Raw genomic sequence first — 17,489 nt, 5'->3', positions numbered from 1 at the left:
TGGATATTCAGCAGTTTCTCTTGTTGGAATTTCAAACTGAATCAAAAACTTTGTTTTAATGCTGAATTAATATGGTGAATTAAAAACCAGGCAGTTCAATTTTACATAGATGATGTAACTTGTCTGTTGATATATTTAGGCACAGCTTCTTGGTTTTCTGTACCACCCCGTTCAGTCCATTGTGGCCAGCAGTCCATCGTTTTGGGCTTGTCTTTGCCCTGTCTCAGCACTATAAGCACACAGAGGTTGCCCCAGAGCGGTGTCAAGTTTACCTAGATAACCATTAGGAAGAATAGAACCTCCTATGTCTTTCTTTACCCTTTAGAGCAAGGAGAGTTCCAGAAAAAGCTAATGAGAATCATCTGGTAGGAGATGCCAAAGTTTCAGAGTGTACTGACATATTTTTTGCTACATTTAGACCTAGCAGGAAAAGATAATTAATTTAAAGAGCATTAATTACAAATGAGTTTAAGCTAGGCTAATTCCCAGACTCGCTTCAGTCAACTAAAGTAAAATCTGTCATATCTTGGGTTTTGGATTTTATTTGTTTCTGTGTTTCTTAGTTCCTCTTTTATTTAGATCAGCTGTTTTGGTTTTACTTTTAGGTGTTTCTAGTTATGTTTATTTTCCTCTAGTTATTCTTAGTTACTCTAGTTTAATAATTTTTGTGTCTATTATTATTTAGTGTTAGATTTATTTTCTAGTCTCCTGTGCACTTTCCCTTCACCCCTGTGTCTCTATCTCACATTCTCTCTCCTTCTTCATCTGCCTTCTCCCCCTCCGCTCACACCTGCTATCAGTTAGTTCAGCCCGGTCTTTTGTTCAACGGTCAACATCCCCAGTATTTAAGCCTCTGATTTTCACTCACTCCCACCGGATCCTTTTGTCTACTCCTGTCACATCCCTGTGCTTCCCCGTGCTTCCATGTGTTCTTGTGTTCTCCTTATGTTTCATTATGTCTCCCTTTGGGTTTATTTGTATTTTGCCCCAACTCCAGTGATTTTTGTGTGTCTTGGCTGATCATTTTTTATTGATATTGAAATATTATCCTGGCTCCCAGCTCTTGTCTGCATTTTGGTCTGTCCTCTAACACACAAATGTCATTGTAATGAGATGACATTTTATGACAAGAAAGTGTCTTCTCATTTTAATTAATATACTGTTAACAGCCTCTACTGGTAGCCAGCAGGACAGGAATTGGCTATGATAACCTGTTTCACTTGAATACTTCTGATGCTGTTTTTGTTTCTCTAATGTTTTCAGGTTTCCTGTCCTGGAGTTCATCTGTCAGTCAAAGATGACGTTTATCTCAACATGTTCTTTATGGATCAGTTCCGTCAGTCTCTGTGTGTCCCTGCAGTCTTTCCTTTGTTGTTCCACGAGGAGATTACATTTGAAAAGGCAAATATATACATTTCTTATTCATTTAAGGATAGAAACATACCTGAGATTAGACATGATCACAGATCTCATTTATTACACAGATCATGATGAGAAACTTTCATATGTAACTTAAATTTCCTACAACACACCAGTTATCTTCTAGATAACTAGTATGTTCAGAAACTTCTATCATTGTTTTCCCCACAGATTTTTAGGCATGCAGTTGATCCTGGAGAAATAGCTGTACTGCTTGAGTGTAGGTGACTCCTATTGTTCTAGTTTCTGTGTAATGAATTGTATAAATAGCTAATTTTGTTGTATTTAGATTTACTCCACAGTTAAGATGCCTAACAAGGCTTACCTGCTGATGGTGAAACTGAGATAAACAAAAAACATAAAAATAACTGAGGGAATGAAGAACATAGCCTTAAGTATTCCGTTTTGCAGATTGAATTAATACAAACTGGAGAATAAATAAATGTCCACGAAGGTTGGCTAATTGTGCATTTATAGTTAACAATGGTAATCTCTGCACTGCTTCACAGATGAAACTGTCAGAATAGAACTGGTGCAACTGATTCCTCCAGGTAGGTAGCAGCTAACATATATATGACATATATGGAAGACACCTGTATTCTGGTATAGCACACGCATTAATTATCTTGGGCTTAAATACATAGCTGAGTGGCTCCTTGAGTATGAACCATGCAGACCCTTCAGTTCGTCAGAGACCTGCTGACTCAGTGTTCAAAGGACCAGAACTAAACAAGGGAGGCAGCATTTAGTTTCTGTGGATCTGGAACTCCCTGAAAACCTAGCCTGGTAAAAAACAGCTCCTTGTTTTATGCAATTTCCTTCATCCAGAGATCCTGGGGTCTCAGCTGTTGAGAAACGATTGCTTCCTGGAGGCATGGATTGTGTTGAGTTTTTAAATTTTACCCAATTGCTAATTTTACACCATTTAGCTTCTCAGAAATTGTCTGTGCTGTAAACTACTGTCCTCCACTGTGAAGAGAGAAGAGCTGATTGGAATGAGGCAGCTGAGGCATATTTTTCTATGCTGCATATTTGGAAGCGTGACAAACATGAACTGTATGGCTTCCTTCACTGCCATTGCTAAAACCACTGCCAGACTACAATTCTAAAACACAGCAGAAAACTCAACGTCATTGTTCAAATGTTCTCTTCTGATTGGCCTTGTTGAAAATCTACTGGAGACAATCTGGGTGAAGGGGAGAAAGACCAGACGGAACTGGAAGCGAGAATTTGAGAAAATTGTGCAATTATGACTATGAAAAACCTTCCTGACTATGAAAACCTAAGAAATTTCATAGACATTTCAATTTTATAGAAATTACAAATGAAACTTCAATCTAAAGTTTTACTTCATATAAAAATTTGTATTATGCTATACTTTTATGCTTTGTTGCTTTATTTTTGTTTTTCCTTCCATTTCCTGTAAAGCCTTCTACCTTTTTGATTTTCTTTTGTGTAAAGACACTACTGTTTTTCATTGACCTTTTCAAAGAAAGATGCGCAGTACCAGGTTGTAACATAAAATGATAATTTTACTTTGCAGTAACCTGTCTTTACAGGTTGACGGTAATAAACTTTGTCCATCTTTTTCAGAGAAAAAGAAGTCTTTACTTAACTCAAAGCATGATGACGCAAGGTTGACGTTAGTCATTTTCAGATCATGTTAATTTTGTAGCTGGAGACACTCTGGCGTTTTTTGAAGAAGATGCTCGTAGTTTCTTGTTTCCAGAGCCCAAGCTAGTTCCGTCCTTCTCTGGAGTGGACCGAGAAGTACTGATGACGAGAGCCGCTCACTTCTTTGTAAGCAACCCAGTTAATCTTTTTTGAAGCTGTACAACAATTGTTACATATCTGATTTGGTGAAAGTAAATTTGTACTACTATCTTTTCTCCAGAGTATTGCTCCTCGGTTAGAGTTTTCTACCAAAACTACAATTTCTGAGTGCCCACCTGATACAAAGGTCACCACTTACTGTAACACTCCACTGGTAAGAAGAGATACTGTAAAATTTAAACGCATGGAGAAGATCAAATCACTAGGAAGTTCAAAACAAATGTTTAAAAGTCTGTGAGACACAGAGAACCAAACAGATCAGTACATGACATTCCTCTTTGATACTTCTGGGTCTTTTGTAGATCATCCTAAGACTTGCCCTAAAATCATCTTCAAGAGCTCTGTCATATGGAGCCCTGTAAAAGTGTTCATACCCCTTTAATGTTTTCATACTTTGTTAAACACAAACTTCCTCTCTTTCTTTGGGTTTTGCAAATTAGTTCATAACAATGAACTACCATGCATGGTACCAAGCACCATACAAAGTAGTTCATAAGAGAGAAAATGCCTTTTTTTAAACTTTTTTTTAACATAAAGTGTTGCATATAATTTGTTATCGACTGTCACGTTCAGGAACTGATGGACGCAGGGACTGAACAGTAAATACAAAAACTGGTGTTTAATAGGAAGCACTGTTTCTTGGTCAGGCAGGCCAGGGTCAGAACCAGGGAATCCAAATCAGGGTCGGGCAATTCCAGATCTCGGAGTCAGACAGACAGGGGGTCAGAGCCAGCGGGTCCAAATCCAGGTCAAAACAGGTTCCAGATCTCAGGGTCAGACAGACAGGGGGTCGAAACCAGAAGGTCCAAAGCCAGTGGTGGGGGTCAGGATCGGGGACAGGAGAGGCAACGCTGAGGGTTTCACAATAATCTGACGCCGTGCAGGGGGAAGATCCGTCCTTATATAGCAGCAGCAGCTGGGGATCAGGGTGATGATCATCAGGTGTGAGTGGTCACAGCTAGCAGCAGCTGTGACATCGACCCATCTATGTGAATACTTAACATAATAAACCAAAGTTCATAGCTTCAGTTTGGGTATGTCTCTATCAGCTTTGCATTTTTGCCAGTTCATTATATATGAATAATAGCTTCATATATAATCAGTTTATAAGTCTTGCCACATATTTTCCTACTGAAAATATGTGGCAAGACACATATGGCCAAGTCAGGGCTTTGACTTGGCTATTCTAACACATGAATATATAATTTAAACTATCCTCACATCATGCCATTGCCACTACCATGTAATAATGGTGTGTTGACAGTGTTGTGTAGTGTTGATTTTCTGCCACAGAGCGTATTTTGCACTCTTAGCAAAAAGTACAGTTTTGGTCTTGGTTGAGTTGTATGTGTATTACTTACATAGTTGTGAGGCATTCCCTCATTTGTTTCCAGTGGCCAGGGAAAAGAAGAAACAAGAGGCGCGCCAACATACCTCAGTCTACACCTCATTGGACCGCTGAGGGAGAGAGAAGTGTCAGGATGGCCTCACCTCTGTCGTACATTCCCAGATCCCAGTCCCTGTCTCCGCTGAGAGATGGGTACATCCCCAGTTTGGCCCGACTCAGTATGGGCTCTGCGCCTTGCAACCCCACTGACTGGGAGTCCACCAGCTCTCAGCCTGTAAGCACACATAACAGCTATAGCTGACTGTTGAGAAAAGCAAAATCATGAATTAACCATCATTTTCAGGCAGAAGGGGGCAGAGAAGAGCTGTGTAGGGCATCTCCATGCAGCATATCATTCTCCTTCACTCACAAGCATTTTTCTCTTGTTGCCTGTTCAGTCTAGATATACTATGGACATTCTTCTTTCGATAGGCACTTCCTGAGCCTATCGAAGGCACAGATAGTAGAATACTTTCTGGATTTGTCCCATCACAACAGATTAACATTATACTAATCTGTTTCAGACATTGGAATGAAAGGCAAAGCATACATTAGAAAGCGGTTTAAATAAAAAAAATCCTCAACACACTTAACGAAGATTGTTAGTGATGTATAATACCAGCAGTTTTCTTACTGATCCAATGCTGAGTAAAACTTAAGCTGGTGTTGGCAATATTGATCTGACACAATACTTTGTTCAAAAACACCTAATGTGCCTGGTAGATTTAAAAATAGTGGTGTAATTACAATCTTGGCTTCATTAAGAACACAAAATATCACTTGTGTCATCACTTGTATTCAGTTTTAACTCAAGTACATTGAGGTAGCAGCCTCACTTGCTATAGCCAGGTCATTCTAACAGCAGTCATACAAAATATGTTAAAATGGTGTTGAAAACTAAGAAAAATGTTTGTAAAGTAATAACTACAGAAATAAATCCTTGTTTAATTATTATGAATTACTATAAAATTAAAGCTGAAATAGCTCCATGTGTGACTTTTACAATTTGCCATTTTGTATATCTGAGTGAGTGATTCATAGACATGATAATATATGTATTGACAATATAATCTGTAATAATATATTATGTTATGCTGCATTTAGGTGTTATGTCCCTACTCATTACACACTTACCAGATGGAAGAAACAGTAGTTCCTATCAACCCTGTCTCATTTAGGCAAAATCTTAATAATTTAGCTTTCTAATGTGACATAATCTCAAATGACTGAAGTATGAAAACATCCATGTTAGGAGTCAGTGTGTCTGTGGTTGTTTTACTCTGTGTTACCTGCTGATCTGTCCAAAGTGTACTGCACATTATCCCAAAATGTCCACGTTGATATTTTGGGTGGATTCTTTGCTGGTCTTGTTTGAAAGTCTTCACCACTCTTTGCTTTCAGATGCACTCACAACCACCACTAGGAACATTAGACAATGTTCCTAGATTTATACTAGTGGCTCACTCCTCAGGACAAGTCTGTCCCGTCCTTGGCGGACAATTCTTTCAGCAACAATATTTTTAGCATTACCTTCCTGCACTTACCTTTTTTCTGCAAAGAAATAATAGATGCTCATGGTTTTTCCACTACAAAAATACAATATCTTCCCAAGTATTTTTGTCTAGTTTCTAATGCAAATATCTTAGTACACTTGAAATAGGACAAAACTAACTTAAGGTAAACTTTTCAGCAAGAAATATCAACCTGTTTCAAGTCAACAATTTTATTGATGAAAAAGAACAAGTTATACTGGTAGTTTGTTTCACTTATAACATGGGGAAATGTTTTGTTTTAAGTGAAAAAAATCTGCCAGTGTAATTCATACTTTTTAAAAATCCATTATGTACCTAAAACAAGATCCTATTTCTTGTTGAAGAGTCACTTATAAGCTAGTTTTGTCTTATTTCAAGTTTACTATTTCCACTAGAAACTAGACCAAAAGTACTTGGGAAGATTTTGTTTTTGCAGTGTCCAGTGTTCATTGCAAATTAAACAACCTTTGCTGCATACATCATATGCTTTTGTTCATAGTAAGTAAGTAAATATATATTTAACATCAAATGTCAAACCTCTTCATCCATTCTTTGTGTTTTGTTGTGGCACTTGTTTCTTAAGAGACTGGTCGATTTATGAAACATTAGTGCGGGCAATTGATAAGCATCTGAATGCATCAGCTGTTTATGTGGATTACACGTTGTCATTGACTGAGTGTCCTGTCTGTCCCAGATGATGTCCTCTTGGCTAGGGGCTAGTGTGCCTGCCTCACCCAAATGCCCTACAATGTTTACCAGCCGCTCTTCTTCACCTTTGACCAGGTCTTTGTCCACAGGTAGAAACTCTTGTGTAAACCTGTTGTTGCTGATGTTAATCACTTTTTACAACTAGATAACTAACCTCTCCACCTCCAGTTATAGTTATTCTATAACTGAGTTTGGTCAGTTTCTTTTGATAACTGACCTAACTCAGTTATCAAAAAGCCTCTCCTTGTTTGATGCAATCAGTGTTCTGTAACCCAGTTCTCCAGCTAAAGATTATTTTCTGTTTTTTATTTGACTTTTGCAGTGAGCCATTCCTCTGCTTCCAGAAGATTTATGTCCAGGAGCTTGGTGAGAACTAACATTTTCTCTTGTCAGTGCTGGTGAACATGAATTATGGGAGTGTTGTATAATAAAAACTTACAATGTGACTCTGATGAGGGATCAGCACACAGTCATGAGAACATTACGCTTCTATTTCTTGCACTCTTGCCCTTCCAGTTTATGGTGTGTTTTATAGTTTTTTTTATGACTGGACCTGTTCATCTCGTTTTTGTTTTGTTCATCCTCTATATGGGAGATATCGTCCAGATGGAACCATGACTTATTCAAATGAACCAAGATGTTAAAATATGTTTAACTGACGAGTTAAACTAATGTGCCAATACTGCAGCACATTATTATTATCTTTTTTATAACGTGCAACCTTTCGGATTTAGGTAATGTAGTCAAAAAAATTTATTCCTATATCCATGCATGAACTTACTTGGACAACCCCCCCAAACAAAAACAAAATAAAATGCACATCATACCAAACTAATGCTATGTAGTTCCTGTGTTTCTGTAACTAGCTCCAACAGAACTTTGACCATAGATCCACTGTTTCTTGCTTTTTTATTGCCACCCATTCTTCAGAGAGATTTGGTGCTTGCAGGGCTATGGAATCATGGTCATTATGCTCCAAAAGTTGAAATATGTCTTGCTGGAGCTGCTTATGTTTCTTCACACTTAGCAGCTCTGTGAGTGCAGCTCTGTGATGTTCGCTGGTCCACTGGAGTAGATGATTGTCATAATCTTGGGTTGTTTAGTTAGGTTTTGGTTTTGTTTCTGTGTTTCTTAGGTTATCTTTTATTTAGACCAAGCTATGTTTTTGTTTTACTTTGGTTCAGTTCTTCCTTAGTTATTTTAGTTTCATCATTGTTCTGTGTTATTTGTTATTTTCGATTAGATTAGTCTTGTTTCGGTTCAGCCCTTCTTGGTGTTTCTAGTTATGTTTTTTCTAGTTACTCTCGTTTAATTATTCCTTGTGTCTATTATTCCTAAATGTTAGATTTATTTTCTAGTCTCCTGTGTACCTTCCCTCGCTTCTTGTGTCTCACTCTCTTTCTCTCTGTCTCTCCTCAGTCATTTCTTCTCTCACCCTACTGCAATCAGTTTGCCAGTCTGCTTGGTCCTTTGTTTCAGCATTCAGCCTCCGAGTACTTAAGCTCCTTGCTGGGTCCTTCCATTGTTACCCCGTTCTGCTCCCCCTTGTGTCTCATTGTGGTTTCCGGTTTGTGTTCCATTAGATTGCATTTTGCATTGGACTCTGACTTTCTGTGGGATTTTTGCAAGTTGTTGTTCATCATATTTTCATTAAATACTTTTTCTTTATCAATTCCACTTCTCTGCCATTCTGTATTTGGGTCCTGAACCAGCCACCACCAGTCATGACAGAGATGCTGTTTGAGGATTGTCCAAGGCCTTTGTTCATACAGTGATGTAAATCTATCTGCAATTTCTTGTAAAACGGGGAGGAACCGCACAGAATCTGCAAATGGAAACAAATCTGGCTGGGGTCAACCAGGGAAGAACCCATTAAAGCCACGCCTGCAGAATTAGGGGCTGTAGTAGTGCTGGCCTCTTAGTAGCAGCTTAAATTATCTTTTTAAGTAATTGTGGAACTCGGAAGATCTGGAAAGAAGTTGCTATTTAGTTTTTTAGGTGGTGGAAAATTAGACTGAGCTTTTGCTTAATACATCTCCAGCAGAACAGACACCTGTTCTGTAATTACATGAGGGAGAAAGGAAAAGATGCTGCCTAAACAGCTGATGACCTCATGACAGTATCCACACTTCAGTGCCTTTGTGAGCCATCTTTCTTGCTGACAAAATATCCTGAATCTGCTGGGAAAGCAGAGGTTTTATTGATTTCCACTGCCATGGAATTAAACTTGGACTTGTTGCAGACTGGTTAAGTGTCCTCATTTTGACAGCTATCTTTATTGATACTTTATTTTTCAGTTAAAATGATTTTTTTTCATGCTGTAATTTTTTGTTCTTGCTTCAGCAGGTCAGAGGAACATCTGAGTTTGATTCCAGGTATTTAGGAGCACATGAGTCCTTTGACCCTGTGCCCTTACCACTGCATCTGTCCTACAGAGAACTGCCCCACCACAGCAGGTTTGTCTTTCAGTTACAATTACAGCTCAAAAATTTGAATATTGGGAAAAAGCTTAGTATTTTTTGTCACTTGTTTTAAAAAGTAAAACTTGTATTATGTAGACTCATACAGTGTAATATTTCAAGCCTTGTGTTTGCCATTTTTATAGCTTAAAAATGATAACCCAAAATTCATTGTCACACAAAACTAGAATATTACATGAAATCAACAAATAAATGAACATGTACATGAGATTGATTGACAGTGCTAAGACACTCCTCCTGGCTCTGATTGGTTGGAAGAGGAGAATCTCTGCAGATGACAATAGAACCACTGGATCCTGGGGAGCAGCATTTTTTATTTTTCACAATTTGTCTCATATTATGCTGCCAGGACATAGCGGCAGTTTTAACAAATATTTAAAAGAAATTCTAACAGTTACAGCAGCATCAATGGACAATTGGAAGATTAGTGATTAGTATAGAGTTTCAGTTTTGCTTTTCAAAATATTCGGATTTTCTGAGCTGTGTGTATAGTCTGGTTCTTAAAGTGTAACGAACTCCCTGTGAAATCACCCCAAGCAAATTTTGAAAAATGTCAGCAAAGTGAGCAGAGCCAAGTGGCAAGTTGCAAATCTAGTGACTTTTTTCTGTGTTGTGAAAGACTTTTGTAGTGACATCTCTCTGCTGTTTCCCAACGAGCAGTGAGAGCCGTGGTGAGCACCTCTTGCTTCATAAGCACTGCAGTGAGCGTGATAATCGTCCATCTGCAGTATGCCATCGCCAATAGTCAGAGAAGAGGAGATCAATTTCACTTTGTCAGGGACGCAATTACATATTATGCAGGTGGATGCGAAAACATAAATCGGCGTCCCCCCCCCCGTGAAAGGTAAAACTCGCTACATTTACATTTTACATGTGCACGAGGTGAAGGAGCGTAAGGGCGCGGTGAAGTGGAGGCATCATCGGGGCGCCGCCCTCTCCAGACCGGGTTTTGACGCCCCCTCTGGTGCAGCGCCCCTATGCGCTGCATGCGCTTCATACCCACTTTTTGCGCCACTGCACTTTGTGTCCACAATGCAAATAAATCACACATTTATAAAGCTGAATATTGTCAATGCTTGTAGCAGACACATCTGGGTTGCTATTTCAACTCCTGACTCACCTCCATGTGGGGCTGAGTGACGAAAAGCTGTACAATTTAAAAAAAAAAAAAGAACTTACACAAAAATGTCAAATTTACACATAAAAATACAAATTGAACCCTAAATACCTATGCAAAAAAAGTTTTGGGAGTTACTTACACTTTAAACTATGTGGGATTATATAACCACCGTTGAATTTATTGCCTGTCTGCATTCAGTTCTCACAGCTCATGGGAAGAACTCCATGAGCGCGTTCAAGGTCTTCTAACAACACCAAAAGCTGTACAGCGACTTGCCTATGTAAGTAGTGATATATGATCTCAGTTGTTATTTGAAGTCAAGAAGCAGTCAGTTCAGTCTTAAAGATCTGCTTGTGTTCTGTTGGCTTCTTCTTTTGTATTATATCTAAAAATCAAATCTTTTATATTAAAGGATTGGAATAGCTGTAGGAACCCATTCAGTATCACAGAGGGATGATATGAGAGATTAAGAAAAATGTTTCTCATTTGCCAGGGGGCCACAGTGTCTGAGGCAGATGAAGTTTTAGCGCGGAGGTTCGTTTCTGCAGGTCCACAGACCTGAGTCTGAGTCTGGAGAGCTCAGATGATGCTGATCTATCACTGTGAGTTTTGTTACCTATGCTTCAAAATAAATATCAGAACATTAATGACGTGGTTCTAGTTAGGCAATGTTTGTATAATAAAACAAATTGTAATCACAAATTGTCTTTAAAAATATGGGCGTTAGGACTAGATTTTATTCTCTCTCAACATTATTTTGCCCTGGTAAGGTGGCCTTCAACAGCACAGAATAAAGAAAATACAAATAGGCAAGGTCTTTTTTGGTCTGATACTGATGAAGCACATGCAAGTCTTGCACATGAGCTTCTGCTGACAATTCATCTTGAGCTTTTTGCAGGCATCAAAGGTGGTTGGCAGGATTGTCTCCATATGTCTTGTTTTTTCAGATTCAGTTAAACACAAAGTTGGAGTGACGTTTTTATTACCCACTCTCTTTGCGGTTGACGTCATCTGGATGGAGATCCTCTAACAGTTCTGGAACTCATCTGCAGTGGCTCAGGTGGATCCATCTGGCTCTTTCAAGGATTCAAAGATTTACTGCCATACCAACTTTGCTTGTTTGTGGTACAAAATTTGGACTCAGGTCCTAGATTAAGAAATCTAATAAATAAAGTGATATATTTTATATATATATATATATATATATATATATATATATATATGTGTGTGTGTGTGTGTGTGTGTGTGTGTGTGTGTGTGTGTGTGTGTGTGTGTGTGTGTGTGTGTGTGTGTGTGTGTGTGTGTGCAAATAATTTAAAACATGAGGCGAAGCTGAATTAATTGCAGATTCCTCCTCCTACATCATGGAGGAGGAAGCTGGGTGGTGGGAAGGCTGCTCCCCACAGTCCTTTGTGCAAGCCTTTTAACCACCTTCTGCAGAACCATCCTCTTGGCAGCAGTGCAGATGCTGTGCCATGTGGTGGTGCAGGTGCAGAGAAAGGTCTCCACCACACAGCGATAGAAGCTCCTCAGGACTGAGATTCCAAGTTCAGCTTTCTGCAGCTTCCTTAGGAAGTACAGACACTGGTGGGCCTTCCTAACAAGACATGAGATGTTGGAACTCCAGATGAGACTACTGGATATATGCACACCCTTATGTGGAGCTCCTGTAGCTGGAGACCACCTGAACAGACGCTCCCCTAATGTACAGGGGCTGCAGAGGATCTTCTTCCCATTGATACAGAAGTTATTTTCTTGCATCACGAAGAGTTGAACATAGGATGTAGAGATGTGAATCTACAGTTTGTCCATTTTCACTTCTTTCGCTGAGAATTTTTTTTTTGACATCTCAGCTTCAGCTCTCATGAAACAAAAATTTAGACCAGTTTCCAGATTCAAACAGCCAGATCTCCTACTTCTCAGTATTTTGGAGCTGTCCAACATCTAATAAGGCTGAAAATTGAATGCAAAGCTGCGAATTCACAGGCTGTCATTTTTTTTTTTCTGTGTGGCCTCTCACATGCTGCTCTAATGAAACATAAGATTTAGAACTGGTTCCAGTTAAAAACAACCAGATCTGCTGCTTCACAACATTTTGGAGCTATCCAACATCTAATATGACTGAAAATTGAATGTAGAGCTGCGAATTCACAGATAGTCCATTTTTGACTTCTTTCGCTGAGATAAAGCGTTTTTGGTTGCTGGCTTGCTGATCACTTGAAACTTAAGCATGTCTGTTATTACGCAATAGTCAGCCCCGCCCTTATCTCAGCTCTTACTGACTACTGACCAGTTCTCTGTCTAACAGGTCCGGAAAATCCCTGAAACCCGGGTCTTACCCTAGAATAGGTTTATAGGAGATATTCTATTCAAACTGGCGGCGGAAAAGTCTCGTCTAGCTCTAACTACCTACAAATCCAGAAGTTATGACCCTTTTCAGTTGAAACAGTCAGCTGAGTAGCCCTCACAGCTGCATAGCTTCAACAACCACTCCTGTTAACGGTAGCACTTTTCCTAAGAATAACGGCACTTGTTAACAGCTAGATTAGATTTACTGACTTAGATTAAAGTCCCAGGGTCATTATTTTTACACTCACCAAAGGAAAGTAGAAAGCCACCACATCTCTAGAATCATGTATGCTAATTTTACTATAATCAGGAGAAACTACAATGATCAAACGACTCAATTAATCTCAATGTCCACAAGTTCTATTGGTATTTTTAGTATGTAATTTATTAAGCAAGCTTTAGCAGGGGTAAATGACAAGCAGATTTACTTTCAGAGATTACAAACTTGTAATAATACAATAAATTCAAATTGAAATCAAATCATGACCTATTTTCATTTCTATCCCTATCCTGTGTCACTAGTTTAACTAAGCGAGGCTTCTGGGGGGGGGGGGGGGGCAGTTCAACTCACACCCGGTGGCAATTGATCTCGGCAACTGAATCCTTCGGATGTCCTTGGTCAGAGTCTCTGTCCTGGCGGAGCAAAGTCCTCTTTTCAGAATAGAAGCAAAGCAGAACTGTCCGTTGTCCTTCAAACGCACAGAATCTTCATCAATCGGTGACCTTTGTCTTTTCCCCCAAGTCTGCTGCAGTAGAATAGGGATCGTTGGGTTGAGGCAGAGGAGTTGGTCGAATCAGGAACCAGGGCTGGGGGCAGATAGATCTTGTCCCTTCTTGGCGGCGTGAAGTCTCAACATCCCCTTGGTCCCAGGGTGTGGTCCTCTACTGATCTTCCGTCTGCATCCTCTTGTTGTCTCTTCTTCAGCGCCGCGGACAAAGAACAGTTTCCTCCCTTGTCTGCTGGTTTTTAAACCTTCTCAGCCCATGGTTGTGTATGGGAGAGGTCTACGTGACTTCTGACTCGTCCGCATGAGTGTGTGGAAAGTCCCAACCTTTCCCAAACCATCTCCTCCCTGACTCATTGCAGCAACTCTCTTCGGTACTTCCCTTTTCTACTGGCCATCTGGCCATTTCTTGTAACTTTCTTGAGTTGTTGCAGCACCCCCGCCTAGCCCAGTGTACTGATTGCGACACAGTCTGCTTTCTTTCTCACGAACTCAAATCTTTAGTCATTTCATTCATGTAATTTATCAAAAAACATAATCAACCTGTCATTTTATCAACTTATACTCTCAGTTTGATTCTTCATCACTTATCTAGTCTGTAACTCAAGCCGTTACCATTTCTAATCATCAATAATCAACATACAACAATCAAGTTGTTATTGTTACTACAAATCAAGAATACAAAACATTCTTATAAATTACAGACATTACAAATCAAAAATACAGAAAATATATTTCAATCATTCCAACTGTATGTATTTTGTATTTCTCTTCTTTAATCATCATTAAATCAACATGCAAGATTGTTATTTCCCAGGCTTTTACTCCATTTTCTGCGTGTACCTGGACAGATCTCACCACCTCATGCCAGTTTTCACGACAAGCATTAGACCTTATTCCAGGTTAATACAGCCAGATCTACTGCTGCTCAGCATTTCGGAGCTGTCCAACAACTAAGAAGGCTGAAAATTGAATGTAATGCTGCAAATTCACAAATAGTCCATTATTGACTTCTTTCGCTGAGATAAAGCGTTTTTGGCTTCTGGCTTGCTGATCAAGCCAGAAGCTTGATCAGCTTCTGGAAACTGGAATTAGACCTAATTCCAGTTTAATACAGCCAGATCTACTGCTGCTCAGCATTTCGGAGCTGTCCAACAACTAAGAAGGCTGAAAATTGAATGTAGTGCTGCAAATTCACAAATAGTCCATTTTTGACTTCTTTCGCTGAGATAAAGCGTTTTTGGCTTCTGGCTTGCTGATCACTTGGAACTTAAGCATTAGACCTAATTCCAGTTTAATACAGCCAGATCTACTGCTGCTCAGCATTTCGGAGCTGTCCAACAACTAAGAAGGCTGAAAATTGAATGTAGTGCTGCAAATTCACAAATAGTCCATTTTTGACTTCTTTCGCTGAGATAAAGCGTTTTTGGCTTCTGGCTTGCTGATCACTTGGAACTTAAGCATTAGACCTAATTCCAGTTTAATACAGCCAGATCTACTGCTGCTCAGCATTTCGGAGCTGTCCAACAACTAAGAAGGCTGAAAATTGAATGTAGTGCTGCAAATTCACAAATAGTCCATTTTTGACTTCTTTCGCTGAGATAAAGCGTTTTTGGCTTCTGGCTTGCTGATCACTTGGAACTTAAGCATTAGACCTAATTCCAGTTTAATACAGCCAGATCTACTGCTGCTCAGCATTTCGGAGCTGTCCAACAACTAAGAAGGCTGAAAATTGAATGTAGTGCTGCAAATTCACAAATAGTCCATTTTTGACTTCTTTCGCTGAGATAAAGCGTTTTTGGCTTCTGGCTTGCTGATCACTTGGAACTTAAGCATTAGACCTAATTCCAGTTTAATACAGCCAGATCTACTGCTGCTCAGCATTTCGGAGCTGTCCAACAACTAAGAAGGCTGAAAATTGAATGTAGTGCTGCAAATTCACAAATAGTCCATTTTTGACTTCTTTCGCTGAGATAAAGCGTTTTTGGCTTCTGGCTTGCTGATCACTTGGAACTTAAGCATTAGACCTAATTCCAGTTTAATACAGCCAGATCTACTGCTGCTCAGCATTTCGGAGCTGTCCAACAACTAAGAAGGCTGAAAATTGAATGTAGTGCTGCAAATTCACAAATAGTCCATTTTTGACTTCTTTCGCTGAGATAAAGCGTTTTTGGCTTCTGGCTTGCTGATCAAGCCAGAAGCTTGATCAGCTTCTGGAAACTGGAATTAGAGCTAATTCCAGTTTAGCCAGATCTACTGCTGCTCAGCATTTCGGAGCTGTCCAACAACTAAGAAGGCTGAAAATTGAATGTAGTGCTGCAAATTCACAAATAGTCCATTTTTGACTTCTTTCGCTGAGATAAAGCGTTTTTGGCTTCTGGCTTGCTGATCACTTGGAACTTAAGCATTAGACCTAATTCCAGTTTAATACAGCCAGATCTACTGCTGCTCAGCATTTCGGAGCTGTCCAACAACTAAGAAGGCTGAAAATTGAATGTAGTGCTGCAAATTCACAAATAGTCCATTTTTGACTTCTTTCGCTGAGATAAAGCGTTTTTGGCTTCTGGCTTGCTGATCAAGCCAGAAGCTTGATCAGCTTCTGGAAACTGGAATTAGACCTAATTCCAGTTTAGCCAGATCTACTGCTGCTCAGCATTTTGGAGCTGTCCAACAACTAAGAAGGCTGAAAATTGAATGTAGTTCTGCAAATTCACAAATAGTCCATTTTTGACTTCTTTCGCTGAGATAAAGCGTTTTTGGCTTCTGGCTTGCTGATCACTTGGAACTTAAGCATTAGACCTAATTCCAGTTTAATACAGCCAGATCTACTGCTGCTCAGCATTTCGGAGCTGTCCAACAACTAAGAAGGCTGAAAATTGAATGTAGTGCTGCAAATTCACAAATAGTCCATATTTGACTTCTTTCGCTGAGATAAAGCGTTTTTGGCTTCTGGCTTGCTGATCACTTGGAACTTAAGCATTAGACCTAATTCCAGTTTAATACAGCCAGATCTACTGCTGCTCAGCATTTCGGAGCTGTCCAACAACTAAGAAGGCTGAAAATTGAATGTAGTGCTGCAAATTCACAAATAGTCCATTTTTGACTTCTTTCGCTGAGATAAAGCGTTTTTGGCTTCTGGCTTGCTGATCAAGCCAGAAGCTTGATCAGCTTCTGGAAACTGGAATTAGAGCTAATTCCAGTTTAGCCAGATCTACTGCTGCTCAGCATTTCGGAGCTGTCCAACAACTAAGAAGGCTGAAAATTGAATGTAGTGCTGCAAATTCACAAATAGTCCATTTTTGACTTCTTTCGCTGAGATAAAGCGTTTTTGGCTTCTGGCTTGCTGATCACTTGGAACTTAAGCATTAGACCTAATTCCAGTTTAATACAGCCAGATCTACTGCTGCTCAGCATTTCGGAGCTGTCCAACAACTAAGAAGGCTGAAAATTGAATGTAGTGCTGCAAATTCACAAATAGTCCATATTTGACTTCTTTCGCTGAGATAAAGCGTTTTTGGCTTCTGGCTTGCTGATCACTTGGAACTTAAGCATTAGACCTAATTCCAGTTTAATACAGCCAGATCTACTGCTGCTCAGCATTTCGGAGCTGTCCAACAACTAAGAAGGCTGAAAATTGAATGTAGTGCTGCAAATTCACAAATAGTCCATTTTTGACTTCTTTCGCTGAGATAAAGCGTTTTTGGCTTCTGGCTTGCTGATCACTTGGAACTTAAGCATTAGACCTAATTCCAGTTTAATACAGCCAGATCTACTGCTGCTCAGCATTTCGGAGCTGTCCAACAACTAAGAAGGCTGAAAATTGAATGTAGTGCTGCAAATTCACAAATAGTCCATTTTTGACTTCTTTCGCTGAGATAAAGCGTTTTTGGCTTCTGGCTTGCTGATCACTTGGAACTTAAGCATTAGACCTAATTC

At 39.5% G+C, this 17,489-nt stretch overlaps 1 protein-coding gene across 1 annotated transcript; it reads left to right on the top strand.

Annotated features, from left to right (window-relative positions):
* The first annotated feature begins 372 nt into the window (after positions 1–372).
* spata6l (spermatogenesis associated 6-like) lies at positions 373–11,285 on the top strand. Its single transcript, XM_088015972.1, has 10 exons — positions 373–390; positions 1,264–1,401; positions 1,591–1,639; positions 1,929–1,970; positions 3,077–3,219; positions 3,314–3,406; positions 4,647–4,874; positions 9,223–9,335; positions 10,678–10,759; positions 10,973–11,285. The coding sequence occupies exons 1-10, from the start codon at positions 373–375 to the stop codon at positions 11,039–11,041; spliced, it is 975 nt and encodes a 324-aa protein (XP_087872098.1). The 3' UTR covers positions 11,042–11,285.
* The last annotated feature ends 6,204 nt before the right edge of the window (positions 11,286–17,489 follow it).

Source organism: Poecilia mexicana, unplaced genomic scaffold, assembly GCF_051168715.1.
Source record: "Poecilia mexicana isolate PSO_F unplaced genomic scaffold, ASM5116871v1 scaffold_18, whole genome shotgun sequence".
Taxonomy (NCBI): domain Eukaryota; kingdom Metazoa; phylum Chordata; class Actinopteri; order Cyprinodontiformes; family Poeciliidae; genus Poecilia; species Poecilia mexicana.
Note: the sequence above shows the minus strand (reverse complement) of the source record. Positions and strands in the feature narration are given on the sequence as shown.